General features: G+C 36.2%; 1 protein-coding gene across 1 annotated transcript; it reads right to left on the minus strand.

Annotated features, from left to right (window-relative positions):
- Positions 1 to 3,248: 3,248 nt before the first annotated feature.
- On the minus strand, positions 3,249 to 24,504 carry SERPINB5 (serpin family B member 5). Its single transcript, XM_072413333.1, has 7 exons — positions 24,325 to 24,504; positions 17,050 to 17,220; positions 16,247 to 16,378; positions 12,330 to 12,447; positions 8,357 to 8,499; positions 7,030 to 7,197; positions 3,249 to 4,088 (listed from the first exon to the last, which is right to left on the minus strand). Exons 2-7 carry the CDS (start codon positions 17,215 to 17,217, stop codon positions 3,693 to 3,695), a joined length of 1,125 nt encoding a protein of 374 aa, XP_072269434.1. The 5' UTR covers positions 17,218 to 17,220; positions 24,325 to 24,504; the 3' UTR covers positions 3,249 to 3,692.
- Positions 24,505 to 25,632: the final 1,128 nt, after the last annotated feature.

The raw sequence follows: 25,632 nt of genomic DNA on the forward strand, positions 1-25,632 counted from the left end.
ATATGTCAGTATTGTCACAGATGATATTGACAGGTACCACAGATACCAAAACATATTGGTGTGGGGCCCCATGATTTTTCATCATGCCTTTATAAACAACCAAGCAAATAAAGATTTGTTTCAATGCTAAATGTGGAATAACCATCTTCATCAAAGCAGTGTTTTAGGTAACTTTCAGTTCTTCAGGGAACCATTGCTGTAATTACTATATTCACAGCTCACAGTACAATAACATGATGGTCAGTCTCCTACATTGTGGGCCATTGGGGAAAATGTCACCCTTACAGATATCCAAAAAGATCATTAGTATCGGTTAAACTGACCTGAGAGGCACAAATTGCTCATTGGTCAGGAAACTCCTAGAAAACCCTGGAGGAACCCTGGAGTTCCATGGAAAACTGCTTAAGAAAAACTGGTCTTAAATAACACTGGTTATTTTGCTGTGGCAACAGTGCCAGGTATTTCCAGGAACATGCATGAATGCAGCATCTGCTGTATATGTATTGGTAGGCATAAAATCTGCAGAAAAATGATTTCATAACAGTTATTAAATTATATCCTGTTGTACAGGGAAAAGTTAAACCACTGGGTTTAGTCCTAATTTCAAACTGAGTCTGATTTTGCATGGAGAGGCTATAAACTGGCTAACTAGTGGCCACTATCACAAAAGGCAAGCCACTAAATGAATATGCACGCATGCTGCTGGGGGCAGCAAAGAAGAAGGGGTGGTGTGTAATTTATGTGGAGAGATCTAAAAACAGTAGTTGGGAGAAGGGACCCTTCAAATCTAAGACCTGGAGCAGCTGGCAAAAGAAGAATGCTTCAAAATTGCAGTAGAGAGATGTAAGACTCACTGATTGTTACACAAAGCGATTAACATCACTTATTTCTTCCAAAGGGTGTGCTACCAAGTATTAGGTCCAAATTTTGTCCAGGCCATTTTTTTATCTCTGTTGTTCTTCCAGTGCCAACAAAAGAAATAAACATGACCATACTAAATCATTTGAAATTGCAACAATTTTCTGACATAAATGCAAGGGTGCAATATTTTTGGCCATGATTGTATCTTCTAATCTATAGGTCCATTGCAGAAATGTAATTGCTTTGAAAGCTGTACTGGTTAGTAATATTACTGGAGATCTGACTGGCACATTATTACTTCTGGATAGTGCATGAGAAGTTCATTAAAATGGTGAGAAAATCAAAAGGTGGAAGACCCATCCCAACTACTAGTATTGCTAGATGCATAAATACACTTTAATACTGCTGTTCTTTTATTGTAATATGGCTATAGAGCAAACAGTGTAGGTCAAGAAAGCCTGAATTAAATACATCTCTAAAAATGCAAATTGCGATACAATAAGCTACCTAGCGGGTAACTGAGCAAATATAATGTGTTAGCCTCATTTAACATATTTTTTGCAACATTTTGTATATTTACATTTTATATAACATCCGATGGAGACATAAGAAGAAATAATAAAGAGGAATGTTCCACCAACATCTTACCTTAATAGGTAAATGCAATACAATCATGAGCAGGGCCATAGGGCCTGATTTAATAAAGAGGATACAGATTTAGCAGTGAAGCTGAGTGATCCAGCAAACCTGGAATTAGTTTCTTCATTGTTAGCAAATGTTTTTAATCCTGGACCAGATCCATTCTAGGTTTGTTGGATCAACCAGCTTCACTGATGAAAGTGTATTCTCTCCAGCCTTGGGGAGCTTTAAATCAGGCCCCTAGTGTGATATTTGTATGGCACACTAATCTTAAGGAATCTGTGTTCTTGTTCAGTGTATTTAATACTTCTCTTTCACATTTCTGGCTGTTAAACCTCCTACATTTTAAGCCTATCCATGTTTATTGAATTTACTTTTCTATCTCCACAGTCTTTAGATCTTTTGGAATTAATGGGCCTGATTTATCAAAGCTCTCCAAGACTCAAAATGTACTATCATGGGAAAACCTGGGTGACCCTGTAAACCTGGAATGGAGTTCTTAAAAATCATTTGCTGTTAATTGGAAAATATTTTTAATCCTGGACCAGATCTATTCCAGTTTAGCTACATTACCTATGTTCTCCCATAATAGTGTATTTTTTCCAGTTTTGGAGAGCTCTATCCCTCTAGCGGTAATCCCGAGTTTGACTCTGGGTGGATTTTCCATGCAAAAAGCGGTAATCCCGAGTCACACTCTGGGTCGCTAAAAACATAAAATAAAACACTTACCTTGTTCCTTTGGTGCCCCCTGGCATCCTGTTGGTCCCTGCAGGTCATTGGGACGTGTCTTCTTCCTTCAATCTCCAGCCGGCGACTGCAGAGACGATCTCCGGGGTTTCCCGGTGACGTTGGTGCGGGCGGGAGGAGCAGCGGATTCAATACAAAATAGCTGTATTGAGTCTAATACAAAGAAAACTTCAAAAAAAAAAAAAAAAAAAAATATATATATATATATATATATATATAAATACATATTTATATTATGTATATATTATACATGCTTCAGTAGAGTTATATTTCATGTTATTTTAACAGATTTTTTTTTTTATTTAAAGTTTATTAATACATTTATTGATATTTATTTATTTATATTTATTTATTTATTTATACATATTTATAAATTTATTGATAACATATTTCGGTGAGTTATGAATTATAGGCCTAAAATGTAAAATAAATTTCCATGCAAAAAAATGTAACACTTTGTGTGTGGAAATGCAGACAGAATTAAATAAAACCCTTGGGGGGTTAATAAATCAGGCACCATGTATGTTTTACAAGATAAATTCATTTTCAGCACGCATATAATTTTCTACTTAGTCTCCTCTCATTCACCACACTGACCATAATATATACTAAACGAAAATTGTTGCCAGTGATCTTTACTATGTAGCTTACCTGACTTATATGATTTGTGTTTTATTTCTGCACTATTTTATTGGGAAAGGATCTTGGATCAGATGACAGTTCCAACTTCTATGATACTAGATTGCTTTGGGCAAATTTGGGAAATAGTGATACTACTTTTTTTAACAGGTTGTTAGTTTCCCCTTACTAAAGATGAGATAAACTGGTTTCTTCCTATTTTCCCCTCACTCATTAGCTATAAAAATGCACACACAGACAGCATATATAAATATATTAAGATTTTTCAGACAATCGATTTTTTTGCATTTGGATTGTGTTCATTCATTTAATTCTCTAGAAAAAAATATCATATATGAATTCAGACACATGGACACAGTAAATAATTATTTATGCTAATTTATTAACACCAAGTAACATATTTATCATATAAAAGTAACTAAGCAGGTCTTTTTATTTGGGTTTATTTCTTATAGCACAATTACACCTGGACTAACTTACAATTTTATTATTGCATACAAAATTAATAATTTTGCAGCTTTAAAAAAAACACAGATTAGTAATGTAAAGGTAATACATTAAAGCAAACCACCACACAATTGCTATACCTCCATTATGCAAGGAAACAGCGCTGCTTGCTCAGCTGTAATGTTAGGCATGGCCTATACAAATGTTTGTTGTGGGTGGGAAAAATATCTTCCCTCTAGATTTTAAACAACACAGAGGAGAATAAGTCCCACTCCAACCATAATGACAAAATAAATGTGGTGGAATTCTGCTTTAAAGAAACCATTGAGTGGAAGTGAACTTTAAGTAACAGTGCAATCCTAGCTTGGGCCACAATACCGACCGCAAAAGAAGATATTTTGAGTTTTGTTGTGTCTCAGAATAAAAATGAATGGGCTGTTGACAGTACATTCTGTTTTTGGCATTAGGTATCTTTCTCTGGTCACATCTGGTGTTTCACTGCCATCTTCATTAATTTCTATAGCTGCTTTGTAAATTGCCTGGGATACTGACAATCCCTTACTCTCTGACATGCCAGAAAAATCAGCCTTCTCTTCATTGAAAGCATCATCCATCCCCAAACTTTTCAGAATGTCCGCCATGTTACTGCATTTTTCCATGCTAAATTTAGGAAAACTCAATTTTACTTTACTGTTGGCCATCTTACTAGGATTGGTCCATTCTGCATAGTTTTCATATGTTAGTTGCTTTTCCAGCTGAAATGAAAAGTAAAAAATATGTTACGGTATTAAATCAAGTCAACAGTTATTTCTACATTTTTCTAAATCTTAAGTGGTCTAGATTGCCTATGTGGATGTATCCCTAAAATTTTGCTTTGAAAGGTCTTGTAAATGAACTTTCTGTTATTGGATAACAACTGCAGAGCTTGTGGCCTGGTGAACTGAGCTGCTGGTCTGCAGCAATAATGTGGAACCAATGCTGAAACACGTGCATACATTGGGTGTTCGCTAGAGAAGGGTAGTACATGGGTGAGGTCAATTGGGTGTGATGAAAATAGAATTATAATAACAATATATGCAGGTTCAAAATTTAATTAGATTAACTAGCAACTACGGTATTTGTTTTGTGTGCCACAACTTCTAACTTAATATTCTAACAATATGCTAAAGTGGCCTTTGAATACACATGTCATGTGCATGTTATATAGACGTATGCTAAGCAGGGCATTGACTGCTACAACACACTGCAGCTACACTAAGTTAAAGTTTGAAAAATGTAATCCTATTGCTTACAACATTTATATACCCTTAATTGACCTTAATAGGCCTCTTTAGAGTAAGAAAAATTTCCAGAATACCATGGTATGAACAGATTTTGTAATGGGAAAAAGTTTGCTTTTGCTTTCATTGACTCCACAATCAGTGATTTGTATATATAAAAAGTTTATTCTTCCTACAAATATTATATTGTATTTTTTCATATCTTTCTCCTTTTTCCTGGGCAGTGAACAGAGAGTTTGCATATGAACCAAGATCTTGGTATTTAAGTCTAGTATCCAGTAACACAAGTAGGACATATTTTTATGTACAAATGGTGAAAAAAATAAATACATTAATATAAAAGACTAAACTGAGCATTAGCTATATAATATAGTCTATATTACTATGCTACTATGGGCTCTGTTAATAAAATTAGGAAATCAGACATTCCCTCATGTGAATCAATTTCTGCCATTAAAATACGTGGACCTTGACCAAGGAAATGTTGGATAGAGCATTTACTATATTTATCATTTACATTTTATATTTAAAGCATATTAAAGGTTAGTGAATAGAAAGAACCCTTGTCTGTATCTCTGCTGGGGAGATTCATACTTTGTTTCCTGGTGAATTTGAAATAAGTAAAGGCAAATCTAAAATTGTTACTTGAGCAAGTGTACAAGGAAAATCTTCCAAAAAGAACAATTTTTTCTACTGATGACAACTGTCAAAGAAAGGATTCCTTTATTTGTGTAATGCACATATGTACATGAAAACCCAGCAATCCCTCTGAGGGTTAGGGCATGAAAGAATTCCTGTTTGCATTGGAGTTACCATCCTGGCCCCAAACAATCAAGATGGCCAAAGATCAGAATGTGAAAGAGAAGAAAGAAGAATATTGCAGCACCCACAACAGAACAGAGACAGATGACTATAGACTGGTTCTGTTCTGTTCTGCTTCTGCATTCTTTCCCCCATACTTATTAGATCCTACTGACCAGTTATCTAATTGGCTATTTAGAATACCATGAATCTGTGACCGGACTATGAACAATATAATATTTACAAATTCTTATCAAGCCTCTGCTAATATCTGTAGCTGTATACACTGTGAAGAAATGAACTTCATAAAATTCACAGCATAAACACTGAAGCTTTAAAAGCTGAACTCCATGCACAACAATTGTACTTGGTTTAATTCTGTTCCACCTCTATTTTCCTAAGATTTAAGGTTCCTTAATTCTGCATTCTGCAGCCGCAAATACTCCAAAAAACGATTTTACTCCAGAAGGAAAAATTTAAAATGTATTTTACATTTGATGTATTTTGGCTCCTAAAGTTGAGCATTAAAATAATTATCTTAGCTATTGCTCTCAACTGTCCCGATTTCTGGTGCTGGTTCCCAACTCTGTTCCCAGAGTCCATGTGCTATTCTGACCGCATAGTGATTTACAATCGGATGTAATTCTTTGGGCTGCCACTGAAGGGAACCATGAACCTCATAGAGTGTAATTGCAGTGTCCTGAATGACCACTGTGTTTCTGCCAATGATCAGTGATAGAAGGGAAAGCTAATATTAGGATACATTCTAACTAAGGCTGTGAACATATATATAAACCAGCTTTAGAAATTTGGAAAAAATGTAACAACTCAAACTACTTTAAGGACAGGATCACACCTGCTTCCGGATGGGGTGCCTGTGTGGCACCTCACTGCTGGCAGCTTGCCAGGTACACACTTCTTAAAGAACCAGCATCTACAAATTTGATGTCTATTATCAGTGAGTGGTACTAGCACTGTTCACTGATGTCCCTATTTAAAAAAAAAATGACAAATCAAGAATTTCTGCACTCACCATTTGATGCTCATTTTATTAATGAAAGATACAAAACTAAAGCTATAATACAGTGCTGGATGGTCAAATATTTCTCCCCGGTCACCATTTCTGTACCAAAGAACAGAAACTACACCATACGTCCTGTCATAGTTATAGGGGGCTGCTAACTTTCTTTGTACCCCATTAACTCTGCAATGGATACTTCCTGAGGGCCTTAGGTTGTGCACCCCTTGTTCTATGGAATAGTTGCAGGGGAACGCTATCATGTAATATCTCCCAAGAGATGTCTATTGCCTGGCCACAGTTTTACTAAACATTGCAGTTGTACTGATTTTATTTCCTAAACTGAAAAAAGGGGTTTATACAGGTTTATAAAGTATACACTGTCATATATATATATATATATATATATATATATATATATATATGCAATATCAGGAGTTTTAGGCAGAATTTATAGAGAAATGAAAACATGTCTGGAATCTGTGGCTTTGTTTTAAAAGTGAGTGTTCAGTTGCCCCCATACATTCGTGGCTTTCTGTAATTTATCTGAATAATGTTCAATAATTCAAAATTATTAGACAGTAATAATAATACTACCTTCTCCAGTCCAGTGCTTTCATCCTCAGTTGTTTTGGGTAGTAATATAACCATAGCCATTTGCTTCCCTGCAAAAGGAATTTCCAGGATTGTCAAGTTTATCTCTTTTATGAATCGAAAAGCAAGCCGTGCTTCCTGCTGCATCATTTGTACTGGCTTTGTCTCCGTCTAAGAGAAAAAAAAAAGAAACTATATGATCCGTATTAGAAAACTCAAATGGGCCTAAAGTCAGGCATATGGATTGTGTAGTGCTAAATATAATATATATAACTATATATAGATGCTGTGGAAATGCTGTTGTTGAATACCAATGCTCTTAATAGATCATGAATTATTTAAAAATGTACAAAAAATATATACTTTGCGCTCAATTTATAAATTATTCCCCAGTCCATTCGTCTGAAATCCACTGACAGGTGTTCAAATCCCTCAATTCTGTCACCTAGTGGTCATTTGGCAAAGTGCATAGCAGTCTCAATAGGAAATGCTCTGTATAAATGAATATTATAAACAAATTTAGAGCAAATTGACTTGAATCATTTATAAATATACCCCTTAGTTTCCATATTTTAGAAAGATTGTTCTTGCTAATAGCAATAAACATACCCCACAAAACTTTACAGGAAAATTGTTTAAAAATATATTTATAATTATGGCCCTAGTCAGCTATCCCAAAAAAATATTCAAACACATCCAACAGAGTGCAGCCTTGTGTTGCCGATTTATTCTCAGGGCCAATTTCCTAGTAGGAAATATGCATATTTTGAGCCAGAGAATTGCATTTTATATTGTAATATAACAGACTAAAAAAGTGTAAATAATTCATTATGGCATTATGTGCATTTATGTTGAATATTCACAATTAGGGCTAATGTAAAGCAAGGAATCTGACATTCTCTCAAACATCCCTCGTTTGAATCTAATTGTGTTTCAATAGCAGTAACTGATTCCCATGAGAAAATGTTTGAGGGAATGTCTGATTCCCTGTTTTATAAATAGAGCCAAATGTGTTCCTCAAAAGCAACATCATGTTCTAGTTATAAGACCAATGCTCGTGAAAAAATGAACAATTGTTTATATTTCAAAACTTATTTGGTTATATATCTGATACTCACTTTGATGGTAATTGCAATGGACACAATTTACTAACTTGAATCTAAAAAATACACTAAAAAATACACCCAATCATAATCCATTTCGTAACTCATGATTCCATTTCATAATCCATAATCCATCCAATCAAATCCATAAATCCATATATATATATATATATATATATATATATATATATATATTTATATATCCATCCAATTTAAAGCACACTTACCTTGCTAATATGAAAATCAGCCTCTTTTGTTTCAGATTCATTGAATTTATACTGCCATACTCCTTTTAAGTATGTCGCTCCAAGCAAAACCATATTAGTATTTTCATTCAGAGAACCCTCATCCAATACCGTCTCAATATTACCTGCAAAATTAAACATTTAAAGATTGTTATGTAGTTACATTAAACACTTGGGGGTATTTATAAATCATTCCCCTATCAATTCGCTTTAAATTCGCTTATTAGTTAGTTTATACAGATAGCATGTTATATTGTGACAGCTGTGCACTTTGACAAGTGTCCACTAGATGGCAGAACGAGTCATTGTTTTATTAGGAACTGAAAAGAGAGATTTGAACACTTCTCTGAGTTTCAGACAAATTGACATAGGAATAAATCATATAGAGCAGACATGGGCAAAGTACGGCCCAATGGGGATGTTTCTCAGGCCTTTTGGGTGTTCCGCGGCTCTGGCGGATGCCACCAGAGCAGAGTCAGGAGAAGGACCCCGGCAGGGGGGCGCACCGGCCAGAGCTGCGGAACACGTCCCGGTAATTGAGCCTGCGTTGGGAGAGTGGGCGGGTTGTGTCACTGCACTGTCACTGGGAAAGTAGGCGGGGGTAATGCCATCATGACGTCACGTTTAGGGGCATCATGATGGATTAACCCCACCCACTCTACCATCGACCCGGCCCCTCTGGCAAATTTTTTTAAAATTGTGGCCCCTGACTAAAAAAGTTTGCCTACCCCTGATATAGAGCCTATGTGTTTTCCAGAAAATTACTTTATTTGCTTTGAAGTTGGTATCTCTTTTTCTTGTCCGGACAAGACATAACAAAATGGACATGATTTAATCAAGCTCTGCAAAACTGGAGAAGATTTTGGCAAACCTGGAATGAATTTCATAAAATGATTTCCATATATTTGGAAAATATTTCCAGTTCTGGATCAGACCTCTTCCATGTTTGTTGGGTCACCCAGGTTCACCTATGATAGTTTTCTCCAGTCTTGGGAAGTTTTAATAAATCAGGCCCTGTGCAATAAAATAGTAACAAATACAAAGTGCCTATTTACAAAGCCAAAGTTAAATACCCATAATAACCAACTAACCAATGTCTTTCATTGTCCCTTGAGCAGAAAAGGTGATATCTAATTATGTAACATATGTAACTATGTAAGAAAAGGTGATATCTAATTTATAAGCTAGTTCTAGTTTATGAGTTGTCTCTGTAAATCCTAATATTTTATATGTTTATTCCCTATATTCTGCATTTCTATTTTTTATACATATAATGTACTACTGCACTTCTATATTATATAAAACAACAGCCATAACATACAGGGGATCTCTCGGAAAACCATGAAACACACAATGTACATGCCTAATATACTTTTTTATCTGCTCAAGGATTTGTACTTCTGTACATTCTGTACACACATCAGCCACATGGCATAGCATTGCGGAAGACAGATTTATTACCTAGTTCAATGATTCAGCTTTCTATGACACATTTCTGCGTCCAACCTGCTGACTGGACTGAATCAATATACTGTAATTATCTGTGCCCAATTAGCAGGGAGGTGATACAAACCACAGTAAAGCTAAACCATGTGATGCTTTCATCTGTACAAAGGGACAGAAGTGTGTGAATCACAAGACTGGCTGTACAGAATGTACCAATTCTTTCAGGAAATCATTGTCAGGTAAATACAATTACCATATATATGGTTTTACTGTGTGCTAAAATTCTATTTTAATAGGAAGTGAAAGGAATTCTTTCCAATGGAAACACTGATAGAATAAAATTCTTCCACGTTATACTAAAGACTGTTTTTCATTGCTTTCTGTGCTCTTCCTGGAAAGGTTAACATGAAGAGAATCGAGAGAAAGCTATAAACTAAGCTCTAAAAAAGAAAACCTCTCTGTGTATTTTTACTAGATTTTAGAGATGAGAGTTGTTTTTTTTAAGAATACAAAAAACACCCCAACATAAATTTACTAATTTATTTAGTATGATACAAGGAAGATAGCTCAGTTTGGCCAGGACAGTAGCACTTTCTAGCTGTCATTGCGGTGTCCTGTTTAGCATTTTCATGGTCCCATATAGTGGATTGAAATCTGGTGTAATTATGATTGGTGCCACCAGATGACTCTAATAATCACATAGAATGCAATTACAGGTCATAAAAAAGATGACCCTTTTGATCCGTGACATATGCCGCTGTATTTGTAAAAAAAAAGTGCCGATCTCACTTGCGGATGTTTGAGATTGCCATCTTTCTTTTTTTCAATGAGAGAAAACTGCCTACTGCGCATACCTGTTCTCAGAGACCAAGCCGCCTGGAATTCTAGACATGCATATACCAGGAAGCTCTGCGCTCCTATTCAGTCTTTACCGCCGCGGCAGTAAAGACAGAATGGGAGGGGCTTTGCCTTTTTGTTTTTTTTTTTAAAAAAAGGCATTTAATGAAAAAAAAACACAAAGGGTTATCAACACTTCTATTTAAAGTAATAATTGTGATGACTGGCTATTTCAAGGCCAGGGTCCCCAAATTGAGTTTGCATATTGGGGACCCCCGGGGGCCACTTCCATGGCATTGAGAATTAGGGTACTGCCAATTGTCTGTGTGCTGTAGTGCCTCAAATACCCGCTCACCAAACTCACTTGCCACCAAGCTCATCGCACTAATATTATTAAAAATATTTTATATTTTTATATTTATATATATTTTTTATTACATTTTGAGTAATACACCGATATTGTTAATTTCTTCTAATAAAATTATTTAAAAAAATCTGTCCTTGTTTTTCAAAATATAGTATAGTTCACCAAAGGGGGCGCTATCGAATCCCTTCTTAGGTTGGGAACCTATGCATTACATAGCGCCTAACATTTTTAAAAGGAAACTACTTTATAAGTCAGCCAGCAAGGATGAGGTATTTGGAGGATGAAATTATTTAAAGCATCTGCTTCATCAGACTTTTTACAGAGTGGATGATGTAAAACGTCTGATGAAGCAGATATTTCTGTAAAATGCGTTCCTCTGGTAGGTGGCAGCAACTACCACATAGAATTCCTCATCCTTTCTGACTAACATAAAGAACCTACCTTTTAAAAATGTTCCAAACTATGTTTTGCTGTTTTTAGAAATAATTCAACTTTGTCCCTCCCACTTAACCATGCCCACTGTTAGCTTGAGCTCCACTGCCTCTGATTATGTCTCTTTTACCACTTTCAAATGTTGGGAGGTATGAAGAAGTGTAAATCTTTTAATTAATTTACCTTTACCTGGTGTAGTGGTAACTAGATTTACTGTGCTTTGCACTAGTTTAGTGGAGAAATTTTGGACTAGCAGCGGACTGCTGGCTATATCTTGGGTTTGGAAAACCCTGTAGCTAAGAAATATCATGACAAAAACCTGGAAGACAAATAGGAGAGCAGGAACAGAAATATGGTAGATAGGAGAATGCCATGTTGCCCACTGATAAAAAATTGCTTTCACTGAGGTGCATGGACCACAATTATATAGTTTTTACTATAGCCATTGGATGTATGGTGGTTCAGCTCACAAAAACAGATAGAGATGTACCAAGAATCTACAGGAAACACATCATAGAGACAGAATCTAGACCAGACATGGGCAAACTATGGCCCACGGGCCGTATACGGCCCGAATAGATTGTTTCTATGGCCCTTTGGGTGGTCCTCGGCTGTGGCCGGTGCCACCCAAAGCAGGGTCAGGGTCAGGAGAAGGGGGGGACACACTGGCCAGAGCCGCGGAACACGTCCCCCGTTTGTATCCCAGCTCATAAACCAACATACACAGACATGTACTATCAGAAGCAGAAACCTATACAGGTAGTTGGAATCAGAAGGAGAAGCCAATGTTCATAAATACACACAAAATGAGCAAAATGTAGCAGACAGAAATGCTCTAGCAATGGAAATATCAGTTTTACATTCAATGCTTACCATCAGTGAGGTCTTTCACCGATGTGTTTATCTGGTTACAAGCCTCTTCCGGTCTACTTTTGATGTCAATTGATACCAGTTCTGATGCATAGGGTTTCTTGGTTGAATTTATGAACTCCTACAAATTTGTTAATAATGAATATTACCAAAAATGTACAATTTACCACATTTCAGCATTACTATCTACGTATTTGAATAAAAAACACAACACTAGAGGAATTTAGACATGAAATGTAATCAAAAAACATTTAAAAATTGATAGTATTGAAGGCAACACATCGCAGTGAGTCTGGCATTTAGCAACATTTACTGGCAGAAAGTCAATCTCTGCCATTTATAAAACATGAATCTGGAGAATTCTCCGCCAGTGAAAGTTTCTGAATGTCATATGCATTGCTTTATAAAGTGACCCCTATATTTGATGTGTTTAATGATTAGTTGATTGAAAAGTTTGTTTATCCATAGGTATATTCTGCTTAATTTAAATTAAAATCCTGCTCAAATCGTGTTATCCTGTATAATATTACTCCAAAGTACACTTTGGAAACTATGACGAAGTTACAAATCATAGCACAAGCAAAGTTTTGTAATTTCATGCAGTTCATGGGTAGATGCAAACTGTCATGTAGTAGTCATTCCTGTGCAAAAAAGTGAAAAAGGATAAAGCCTTATAGCTAATAAAGTAAACCTATTAAAGTAAACTATTAGCAAAACTAAGAGTAAAACTATTTGGTTTTCTGTCTCAAAGTGCATACAAGTTGCTTCTGCTTGGCTGCACTGTGAGCAGCCAAATTTGCATGTGGCTGCAGCCATGGTGAAAAAACTTAAGCAACAACAACCTATCCAAAAGCAACATGACGTTTTTGGGAACTGCACCGAGATTTGCTGTGTGCAAAAAAATAGTTCCAAACCATGAATGGGAGAGTTTGAGCCCACAATTGAGCATAATGTTGGGGCTCACTGGGGGTCCTAAATTACCCTTAAAGTGTCACAACATTCTTAACTATTTTTCCTTTTTTAAAAGCCAAAAAGTACATTTTTTAAAAATAATTACATGCAATTGCAATATTGCAATATTACATAGAAGATTACGTTGAAAAAAGACATAAGTCCATCAAGTTCAACCACTAGGGAAATAAACATATCCCAGATATAAAACCCTATAAGACATAGTTGGTCCAGAGGAAGGCAAAAAAAACCCTGGTACAATATGCTTCAACAGGGGAAAAAATTCCTTCCTGATTCCATGAGGCAATCGGATGTTCCCTGGATCAACAGTCATGGTTATTATTAAGCCTTAATACCCTGTTATATTCTGTGCTTCTAGAAAAACATCCAGCTTTTCCTAAAGCACTCTATAGTAGTTGCTGAAACTACTTCCTGAGGGAGCCGATTCCACATTTTCACAGACCTTACAGTGAAGAATCTCTTCCTTATCCGGAGCTTAAACTTCTTTTCCTCCAGACGCAAAGAGTGCCCTCTTGTTCTTTGTAATGATCTCAAAGTGAATAATGGGGAAGAGAGTTCTCTATATGGAACGTTTATATATTTATACAGGGTGATCATATCCCCTCTTAAACATATCTTCTCAAGGGAGAATAGATTCAGTTCAGCTAATCTCTCCTCATAGCTGCGCTCCTCCATTCCTTTTATTAGTTTAGTTGCCCTTCTCTGCACTCTCTCCAATTCAACAATGTCCTTTTTGTGAAGTGGTGCCCAAAACTGGACTGCATATTCCAGATGTGGTCTGACCAATGCTTTGTACAGGGGCAGGACAATGTCTCCATCTCTGCAGTCTATTCCCCTTTTAATACAAGAAAATACTTTGCTAGCTTAAGATATTTCAGCTTGGCATTGCATGCAGTTATTAATCTATGATCTACCAGAACCCCCATCCTTTTCCATTTCTGACTCCCCCAAATGTAATACCCCCTGGACAGTATGAAGCATGCATGTTGTTAGCCCCCAAGTGCAAAATTTTACATTTATCTGTATTAAATGTAATTTGCCACTTTGCTGCCCAATCAAACAGTACATCCAGGTCTGCTTGTAAATTATAAACATCCTGTATAGACATATTTCCATTACATAGTTTGGTGTCATCTGCAAACACAGAAATGGTACTTTTAATCCCAAACTCTATATCATTTATAAGGATGTTAAACAGTAAAGGTCCCAACACTGAACCCTGGGGTACATCACTAATAACCTTAGACCATTCAGAGTAAGAATCATTAATTACTACTCTCTGCATGCGGTCTTTAAGCCAGTTCTCTATCCATTTACAGATTGACGTTTTTAAACCTATCGACGCTAACCTGCATATTAACCGTCTGTGGGGTACAGTGTCAAAGGCTTTAGCAAAGTCCAAGTACACTATATCAACTGCTATTCCACTACCTGTCTACCTGTCTACCTGTCTACCTGTTTACTTGCTTCCTCATAAAAAGAGAGTAAATTTGTTTGACAACTTCTGTCTTTCTTGAAGCCATGCTGACTATCACTTATATTATTATTTTCTAGCAGAAACTCCTCTATGTGCCTCCTTATCAAACTCTCCAAGACCTTTCCAACTATGGCCGTTAAACGAAAGGGTCTGTAGTTACCTGGTAATGACTTGGCTCCCTTTTTGAAGATAGGAACCACATTGGCCTTACGCCAATCCATCGGTACCTTGCCAGTGACTAAAGAGTCTCTAAAAATTAGAAATAATGGCTTTGAAATAACTGAGCTCAGCTCTTTGAGGACATGTGGATGTAATCCATCAGGTCCTGGTGCTTTGTCAACCTTAATTTTTCCAAGCTGTTTCTCAATCATATCAATTCTGAGCCATTGTGACTCATTTAAGGCAGTGACATTGCTTTTATGAATTTGGACTTGATCTCTGCCATTTCCCCTCGTGTACACAGAGCTAAAAAATGTGTTTAGTAAATCTGCCTTGTCTTTATCCCCAATTACCAACCTAGCAACATCCTTTAAGGGGCCTACATGCTCAAATCTAAACTTTTTGCTATTAATATATTTGAAAAATTTTGGGGGGTTTGCCTTACTTTCCTTTGCAATCTGTCTTTCATTTTGAGGTTTTGCACATTTTATCTCCTTTTTACATCTTTTGTTATATTCTTTATAGGTTTCAAATGATGAAAGTGATCCTTCATTTTTATATTTTTGGAATGCCCTTTTCTTGTTCCTTATGGCTTTTTTAACATCACCTGTAAACCACATAGGTTTTAATTTTAGCCTCTTGAACTTATTACCCATTGGAATAAATTTTTTTGCTTTTGCAAGTTTGCTTTTGTAGAACAGACTTAAAAACATTCCCATTTCTGTTCTGTGTTCTTTGAGGACAATATTGTCTCCCAGAGAGCTGCCCTTAATAATGGAAAATTTGCTCTCTTAAAATTCAATGTTTTTATCTTTCCTGTTTTTGCTTCCTGATTACAGCTTACATTAAGTGAAATCATATTACAGTCAGTGCTACCCAAATTCTCTTTTATTTGCACATTTGTTATAAGCTCTGCGTTGTTAGAAAGAAGTAGGTCCAGCAGAGTATCATTTCTAGTTGGGGCTTCTATATGTCCTTCCTTTTGCTGTTCCTGTAGTGCCAATACTCCAGTCAATGTCAGGGTAGTTGAAATCTCCCATGATTAAAACACTTCCACTTTATGCTGCTTTTTCTATCTGTGCTAGTAGTTGATTTTCTATTTCTTCTCTAGCACTGGGGGGCCTATAGCAGACTACAGTTAATCTAATATTCATTGAAACGTTCCTTGGGGGAATATTTTCAAGGTCTATGTGCTTCAATGGCAGCAGTTTATACTACGTCAAAAAATGTTCAACATTAATTAAAATTTAATAAATCTCTGCTTTAAAAACAGATACCTAAGTTTAAATACAGAACACAGACAGAGGCTCACCTTAGTGAATTTGTGACTACTGTCAACATAAAGATTCTTGACAACTTTAAGAGGGGAACACATTTTGGAAATGTCTGATGTCAGTGTTTGAAATCCAAAATCATAATCGTTGACATTTTCAAAGTGAAGAGCCTAGAACAAAAGAAGACATTTTTTGACAGGTGTTACAAAGAATACATAAAGCTAGTGTGTCTCCAAAGACCATGCACACATTCTCATCATGATCTCAGTTTATCTCCTTTTGAAAGAGATGCATTGTCACACCTACTGTATATAGGTCTGAGAGGAGATTTCTTTACATTCTCTACATTCCAGAGTTAATTTGTGATCATATTTATATTACTGATTTACAAGATGGAGCTAGCAATTACTCTTTTGTAGATACTTTAGTCATCAGTCTACTGCAGGAAAACAAGGGAGTTTTTCTACAAACAAATTCTGTCTGGATGAATATTTTTATGGTTTAACTGGGCTGCTTAAATGCAGTTTTAAATATACAAGCTTTAATAGGGCCAATTTTATTCTGTATGGTGCAATAATGCACATATGTTATGGCGTGTTATGGTCCAAGTTTATATGTCTTCATTAAGGCAGCCCATTTAAAATGAATAGGCTACCAATGTACCCTGTGGTGCAAAAATTACCCCCCTTATTAATTATTATATTAATAATAATTGTATATCGACAGGAAATTTTGGGTGTTTTTCCTAAAAAACAATCTTTAGCTATAGCCAAGCTTTACAAATCCTGATCACAATGCAATGTAGTAAATGATTAGGAATAAATATGACACAATTACCTACCTTTTGTATTTCAGCTGCTGTGTTACCCTTGGCTCCTTTCAAAAGTAAAGCCAAAGTAGATGAAACACAAATTGGAGAGAAGATGAAATTATCTGTCTTGCTTTTCTCGCAGAGCATTTTTAGAACGTCAACACATAGAGATGTGTTCCCCAAGCGGAAGGCCTCCATTATCTATAATATAAAACAGTGAATGAAAGAGAGTACTAATATATAAACACTCACAGGCCACTTTTAACTGCTTGTTAACCTAGACAACCTAGTCAGTCAATAACATGCGTTTAGATATGTAAAAAAGGTTAAGACAACCAACTGAAGTTCAAACTAAGCATGAGAATAGGAAAGAAAGGTGATTTTGAATGTGGCATAGTTGTTGGTGTTTGGTGGGCACTGGGGTCTGAGTATTTCAGAAACGTCTGAACTGCTGGGGAAATATCCAGTAAGCAGAAGTTCTGTGGGTAAAAACAGCTTGTTAGTGACCGGTCAGGGAAGAATGGATAGACTAGTTGGTTAAGAACAGTAACACAAATAACCATTTAAATTGGGTTCTATACCTGTCAGTTAAAAACAGGCACCCGAGTCTACAGTTGGCATATTGGACAACAGATAAATGGAAAAATGTCTGGTCTGATAAATATTGATTTCTATTGCAACAATTGGATGGTAGGATCAGAATTTAATGGCATAAACATGAAAGCATTGATCCATCCTACTTGCTTTATATTAACAGTACCAGCTGGGGTGGTGGTGTCGTGGGGATATCTCATTGGCACATTTTAGACCCTTTAGTAACAACTAATCAACATTTAAATACCAATAATCAATATTTAAATAACCCATGTGTACCCATGTTCTTATACTTTCAGTGGGGTAGTTTACAAATCAACATAGACTGAAACAACCTCAACAGTCACCAGATCTCATTCCAACATAACCCCTTTGGGATGTTGTGGAATGGGAGATTTGCATTTTGGATGAACACCTGACAAATCTGCAGCACCGTGATGCTATTATGTCAATGTGAACCAAAAAAACTGAGAAATATTTTCAGCATCTTGTTGACTCTATGCTATATATGCTACAAGTATTTATATTACTGTTTTTATATTATCTAAAATTGTCTCAACATTGTAAAACAAAATGTTGAAAGAAAAAAAAACTATAAAGAACTGCAAAGCATACAAACAATACATCTGAAGCTTTATTAGGAAGAAACAAACATATATACACACTCAATTTTCCAAGCTCTCATGTTAGTTACTCCCTGCCCAAGCTACGTATTTCCGCCATCAATTTATGAATAGCAAGCAAAAATAGTTTGCCTCCTGTCCGTATTTGCCAAGTTAATCATTCATTCTTTGTCAAGTCTGTCATTATGTTGACCCAGTTTCTGTAATCTATATAATTGATAAAACTCTACAGTACACATTAGGAAAGCCCTTGTAAATCTGTTTAAGAAATACTTTTCGACTAGTTGTTATCCTCTAAACAATGTTAAAGATAAGACAAAAAAGTATTTGATGTATGTGTATCTATTGTAGCTACTTATTGAGAAAGCAGTCGTCTTCGGATGTTCCCATTGTTTTGAGGCAAATACTGAATGTGGCATGTGATATATATAGTACTGCCACCTAGAATTTGCAGGCAAACATTTTCCTTCTGAGAAACTGATGAGCGACCAAGTGGGAAGAATGTTAGACCAACTGAGAGAGGCTACAAACTTTTCAAGACTGAAGGGCTTCTACCTAAAGAGGAAAGTACTTCACCTGGGAAGGGCTACCATTGGAAAATCCTGAACCTTCAACAAAAAAGAGAGGAAGAGGTTGCCATGATCAATAGACCTTTTTCTGCCGACTGCGGCCCTGAGTTCTGTCATCTATGGAAATTGTGACCAGCTGTGATAGAACTTAAGAGACCTATATTGTAATGTCTGTAATACATACAAACTATTGTCAATGTTTATTCAGTAGGAAAGAACAGAGTGTGCATATATATGCACTATTAATAAAAAACATCCATCTATTTATCTATCTATCCTCCCACACTCCTCCCATATTAACACATTTTTTGGTGTCTATGACTCTGACACACCCATGTGAGTAATTTTCCCTGCAGACATGCAGACATTCCCTGCTTTGTAACACCTGTGTAAAAATTGTATAGTAGTTTTCCATTAAACAAAAATTGATATACATCTTTTATTGGTTTCATTTGGCCTATGATTTCTGGGGGGAAGATTTTTGAAGTTTAGTGATACACTTTATTGGTTACCTTAGCCTAATAAACTCTGTAGCGGTATATTTCTGTCTGGATTTATATGTGTAAAAGCGGTACATTGTTTTTTGTGAAAATTTATTTTACAGTATATTATATTAGTAGTAGTAATAGTATATTAGTATGAGTATCATAAAGTTTGAAACACAAAATTATGTAAAAATAATAAATTTAATCCTTAAATATATATATATATATATATATTATTTTTGTAATTAAAAAAAAATAAATATTATACTCATACTATTATATTAAACTGTAAAATAAATATTCATGAAAACAATGTACTGCTTTTACACATATAAATCCAATGCATTGCATTCAATACAGTTATTTTGTATTGAATGCAATACAAATTTTGAATTTTGAATTTCCCGCCCCACCGGCAACGTACACACGCACCAACGTCACAGGGAACTCCCCGGTGACTCATTGTGTGCAGAAGACACCAGAAGAAGAACAAAGACAGGGATCGTGGCGATGGAAAACGCGGGACACCGGCGGATCAGGTAAGCACTGTATTTACTAACTTTTCCATAGGTTTACCTCCCCCGAGTGAGACTCGGGGTTACCGCTTTCAGCAACTTTTTTCTACCCCGAGTCACACTCAGGGTTACCGCTAGGGAGGTTAAAGGTGCAGGTTTTTAAGACCCATTAGGTTACTTTTTTAGGCTTTGTACAATTTCTAAATTGTATACTATATATATTAAAGGGTAAGCAATTAATGCTTGATCCGCTTCTTTTAGTATGTATTTGTGATTTTATTCAATAAAGTACCTTTTCACATTGGGATGGATTTATTAAAGATCTTCAAGACTGGAGAATACAGATTATCATGGGAGAACCTGGGTGATCCAACAAACGTGGAATAGATTTCTTAAATTATTTGCTATTATTTGTCAAATGTTTTCAAACCTCAACCAGATCCCTTATAGGTTTTCTGGATTACCCAGGTTTTTTTCATGGTAGTCCTTCATTTCCAGTCTTATCCTTTATTAAAAGGGGCTTCCGGATTCTCCACATCTCCACAAAGTTGGATTTTGGGAAGAGGCTCTGTATTTGAACTCTTTGGCCCTGAATAATTAAAGCTCTCCAGGGCTGGGGAGAATATACTTTCAAGTGAACCTGGGTGATCCAGCAAACCTGGAATTGATCTTGTCCAGAATTTAAAACATTTGCTACCAAACATCTAATGACTTTTAGGAAATCCATTCCAGGTTTGCTGGATCACCCAGCTTCTCTGATGAAAGTGTATTCTCTCCAGCCTAGGAGAGCTTTAACCTCCCTAGCAGTCTAATTCAGTCCAAATTTCTATGTAAAAAGCGGTACACAGGCTATAATTCTTAGACATAACTCACCAATATTTAATAAAAGTAATAATAAACTTTAAATAACAAAACATTTGTTAAAAAAAAAAATATTCAAACATGTAATGTAAGTGTACAGTAGCCTATATAATAATTATATAATATAATTATATATATTATATGAATATTTCTTTGTATTGGACTCAATACAGCTATTTTGTTTTGAATCCTATACAAAATTATTTGAATTCCCGCCGATCCTCCCGCCCACACCATCGCATGTACCGACGTCACCGGGAAACCCTGTAGATCTCGTCTCTGCAGTTCGCGGCAGGAGATGGGGGAGGGAGAACCTGTTCAGCAGGACGCCGGGGGACAGGGACAGAACAAGGTAAGTGGGGGGTTTTTAGTTAAAATCTACCCGCAGTGTGACTTGGGAATACCGATTTTTGCCTAGAAACTCCACCCCGAGTCACACTCGTGAAAACCGCTAGGGGGGTTAATAAATCAGGCATGATTCACTCCTGACTAAGAAGCTCTATATGTTGGGCACTCTCGACGATTTGCTCTGTGTGTGCACACCTAAAATTTTGCTAACCTCTTTACTAGTGCTGTGTATCTTAGGTACTCTGGACCTTTGTGCTTTGCATAATGTCAATGACTCCTTCATTCTGTGCTTGCATGCCCCTGACCCTAGATCAGAGGTCGTCAAACTCCGGGCTTTAGGCCAGATACGGCCTAGCCTGTAGGTTTTTCCAGCCTAACGCCCCCTGGCCAATCTGGCCTAAAGCCGGGCGGCAACGCCGAGTGTTACTGGCCGGGATTAGGCCAAAACAACTACCGGAGCCAGAGCCGCATGCGGCTCTTGAGCCTCCTCTTGTTGAGGCTCCCTTTTTCCCTATGTTTCCTATTTACCGCGTCTGTGGAATTGTTAACGCCCGCCGAAAATTAGAACATTCCCTCACCTCTGCAATGCATAAGTAGGAGAGGGATTTCCCTTCTGGGGGCGTACCTAGTGGGGACGAGCCATTAGGGTGAACTCAGAGTGAGTCCGGCCTAGTGTGCACCTGTCCATCCCATAAATGACCGAGTGGCTGAAAAAGATTGCAGGCCCCTGCCCTAGATGAATACATTCTAGGGAGGGGGAACTTGTACTGGACAGGCAATTTCTCTGACCCCTGCAATCTTCTTTAAGCACTCCTGACCATTCCACTCTGTACAATATGTATTCTTGACCATTTTGTTCTGTGCTTTATGCACTCCTGATCCCTGCTCTCTTTGCATTGTATACTTCTGACACCAGTGAGCTGTGCTTTACATACACCTAATTCCTGATCTTGGTGTGTTACATATACCTAACTCCTGAAGTCTGTGATTAAAGAACTGCTGTTAAAATGCATTTTTGTAAGTTTTATTATCATGAGGTGATTTTTTTAGTATGTGAACACCATTATTAATCCATACATGGATTATTGTTGATAACTGGTATAAATGTCATTATGGTAGCTAAAACTTTCTATAGGATTGAAAAATGGCCACTGTTGCTTTCAAATGCTTGAACACGTTTCCACAAAAAAGTCCCACATATACACAGAACATATTGTGGGGTCAGTCATTCAGATTTGTTTGTTTTTAAGGCCTTTCCATTATGCAGTGGTAAATACTCCTACAAGTTTTAAAAATAGTTGTGTTTCTTTTTCTTCTATGTGCTAACAAAAATTTGATTCTGTCATGCTCACCCCATAAACTTTAATCTGAACATCATTAGTCCTCCACCCCTAAAACCACATGATTCAATTTATTACCTTGATTGCCAAAGGCAATCCCCTTTTATAAAGTTGTCTTCAGTAAAGGATTTCATTACCCTTCCTTTCATTCCTGCCTCTATTCTTTTTCTAGTGACAACTCAACAATGTGAATATTCCCCATCTTTCAGTCCGGGTGACAAAAAGGGATCCTGAGTATTGATTAGTATGATAGTGCAATTCCAATTTCATTAGCCAAGTACACACTGTGTAAAAGTACTAAGCTACAGTACTGATAAAGGGGGAACATCTGAATATGCATCTGAGTCTAAATAAAGTGAAATATAAATTATTAGGTGCTTTCATCTTTTATATCCAGTAAAGGGAATCCTTCCTTGTACACTGGTAGAGACATAACTGAGATCTACTATTTTAAGAGATCCCAATGCCCTCAATTTACAAGCAATACAAATCTGACAAAGGGCTTTAACTCTCCTCCACTCCATCCCAAACCAATAAAAAGTTTGACTTTAAATGAAAGCTGTACTATAAGATATATAGGGGTTGAATTTGCTGATTACCTTCTAAAAATACCAGCTTCCAGGTTGTCTCAGTACCATTACCTGACCCATAACATGCAAACACATGGAGTACATTCAGAATTCCTGATGTACATACTTTCCTTTACCTGGAGATGCAGACAAATAAGTACTTTATAGGTGCAAGATAGCAACTGACGGGAAAAGACTGCACTATAGCAGTCTTAATTGTTTGCTTGTATAGACTTGGTGGTTTATTGCTACTAATTTAGTCTTTGACAAGTTACAATATTTTGGAGTAAAGGAATATAAATAGATGGCCCATAGTGTTGTCTTTTGTTTTCTAAGCTGATCAAGGTTACCTTTAACTTTCTTGCTAATATGTTTTATAAATGAAGCCTGCTCATTTTCAATTTATGAAAGGTCACAAACATAATTAGTTTACAAAGATCTTACCGATTTATTCTTAAGAGGGATATTTAAAAAAGAGATGGTGTAATTGTGAAAAAGCAGGTAATGCACTAGGGAGAGATCTCAATACTTCCTGTCCTGGAGACACAAAAGGAGGTAAGGGGAAATCCACTCTTAGTTAGAAATCCACTGGAAGCTTTGCCCTCACCTGCAACATCTACAAAATTTTGGATTCTCATGACTTTCTCTTCTGATGTCAATAGTTACAGATAGTTTTTTTTCTCCTCAGTGGGGTCACAGGGCAATAAAAATTTCTTTTGTTTTTCCTAATTTGTAAAATCGAATTATCTTCTACTTTTCCTACACTAATAAAATGTATGTTTTGGCTATGCATACACTTTAATCCCAACAAGTCCAATGACTGGTCTGAATTACAGTTTACTGAAATATAAAAACATGTTGCATATCTAAAACATTTAACAAAATTTAAACTTCTTTTATTTGAAGTTCTATTGCACAAGTATAATTATGCTTATTTTAATATGTTCACTATAATTTTGTATAGTGGTATATAATATATTGTGATAAAGTTTATGCAGGATGGCAATAAAAGAATCATCACAGGATGCAGACAGTTTTACATCCACCTTTTCTTTATTTTACTATATGCAGTTTTCAGAAAAGATAGTCTCAAGCATTGTATATGCATTAACATATCTAAGTATTTATATATTCATACTTTATTGTGCATGAGACAGAACATGCTCACATGCATGTGTTAAGCATTCTTGACAATCTGGTAAACAGATAACTTAACTTGGGCACACAAATATATTTGCAAGATTCATGGCCACATCCAAGTCAATATGAATCTGTCTACAAAAAATATTCTTCTCTTCTTATCTGATTTCTAGCTACTCCTTTACTGTATAAATGATAAATAAATTAAACTTTAAAATTTGAAACAAAACAGTTTAGCTTTGGAATATTTGCTTTGCTTACCTGATTTTTTGAGTTAAGAAAGTAATCCAAAAAGAAGTGCAGAACAAAAAGAGTCTTGCTAGAAATGAGATGCCCTTAAGTGCTGAAATAATCTGTAATTGTGCCTGAGCATAGGAAACACACCCTCTAACATGTATGTAGGCAGGTATGAGTCAGTCCTATTCCTACCCAAGAAAAATGATAAGTATTGGCAGCATTTGTACAGTGTAGAAGGGTAGTGCCTTGATGAAGTTGTAATGCTGGAAGTTAAAACATGCTCGTGCATGAAACCTACTGTCTCATGTTAGCCTTGTGAAATACAGGATCTGATCCACTTTTTGTTGACTCCTTTAATCCACAAAGCCTATACATTAAAGATAGGTTCCTAAAGCCGCATTATTGCCCAGAATAAAAACACTTTATTAGCTAATTTACCAAAAAAAAAATATATATTAAATACCCTGTCCCACTTAGTCACACCTATAAAATGTTAACACCTCCATAGTTCTCAAAGAGAACTTGGGTTATCATTGTCAGAAGAAGCTTTCCTAAAGTTGTTCATACTTGTATATCAAACTAGCACTGTCAGTTTAGACCAGAAGGAAAATATTAAGATAGTAATTATAATGCACAAATGCCTCTATACAATGCCCAAAACAGACCCATCAGTCTCCAGCCTGGGCTGCATATTTGAGGAAGAAACAGACACCACGTTGCAGGTATGGTATGATTGCCCAATACAGTGCAGATGCCCTAAGAACCTAAAGTGTTTCCAAGAATTGTTTTGGCGACTGTGAGTGACTAAGTCAACTTGTAAGTGGCTATTTTAATTTTTCCTCCTGATTGCTAGGGTGATCAATTCAAGACACTGGAAGACAAATACCACCTGGACAATGAGAGAATGAAAACCTGAACTAAACTATCTAATATGAATAGAAGAGCAAGAAGCACAACTATAACCCTGCAATGCCCTAAAAGATTGACAGAATATCTTGTGACTTTTTTCTCAAGAAAACACTGCTAGATTGATGGTGACTTGATAGAGCAAGCAGTTTTGTAAATGATTCATCACGTATTTCAGGCACAACACTGTTGCTAGGATAAGTTAAATAATTACTCAGCGGTGACACATTTGATTCTCTTTAGTATACAAATACATAACATCTTCAAACTAAAAGGAAATATTTGTCATTGTGATCCCGTACATGTGATGTATCACTAAAGACATGTCTGAAAATGTCTTGACTGTGTTTTGTAGCTTCAAATTATTCAACATTTTTTTCCGTCAGATTGATGAGTTTCAATCAATATTGTTCACACCTGTTCCTA

Source organism: Pyxicephalus adspersus, chromosome 5, assembly GCF_032062135.1.
Source record: "Pyxicephalus adspersus chromosome 5, UCB_Pads_2.0, whole genome shotgun sequence".
Classification (NCBI taxonomy): Eukaryota; Metazoa; Chordata; class Amphibia; order Anura; family Pyxicephalidae; genus Pyxicephalus; species Pyxicephalus adspersus.

Excerpts from the sequence above, each read along its gene's own strand:
- SERPINB5 (XM_072413333.1), bottom strand. The coding sequence starts at position 17,217 with ATGGAGGCCTTCCGCTTGGGGAACACATCTCTATGTGTTGACGTTCTA. Across the intron at positions 16,379-17,049 it reads CAGCAGCTGAAATACAAAAG|GCTCTTCACTTTGAAAATGT; the intron begins GTAGGTAATTGT and ends CTTTTGTTCTAG. Across the intron at positions 7,198-8,356 it reads CTGATTTTCATATTAGCAAG|ACGGAGACAAAGCCAGTACA; the intron begins GTAAGTGTGCTT and ends TTTTTCTCTTAG.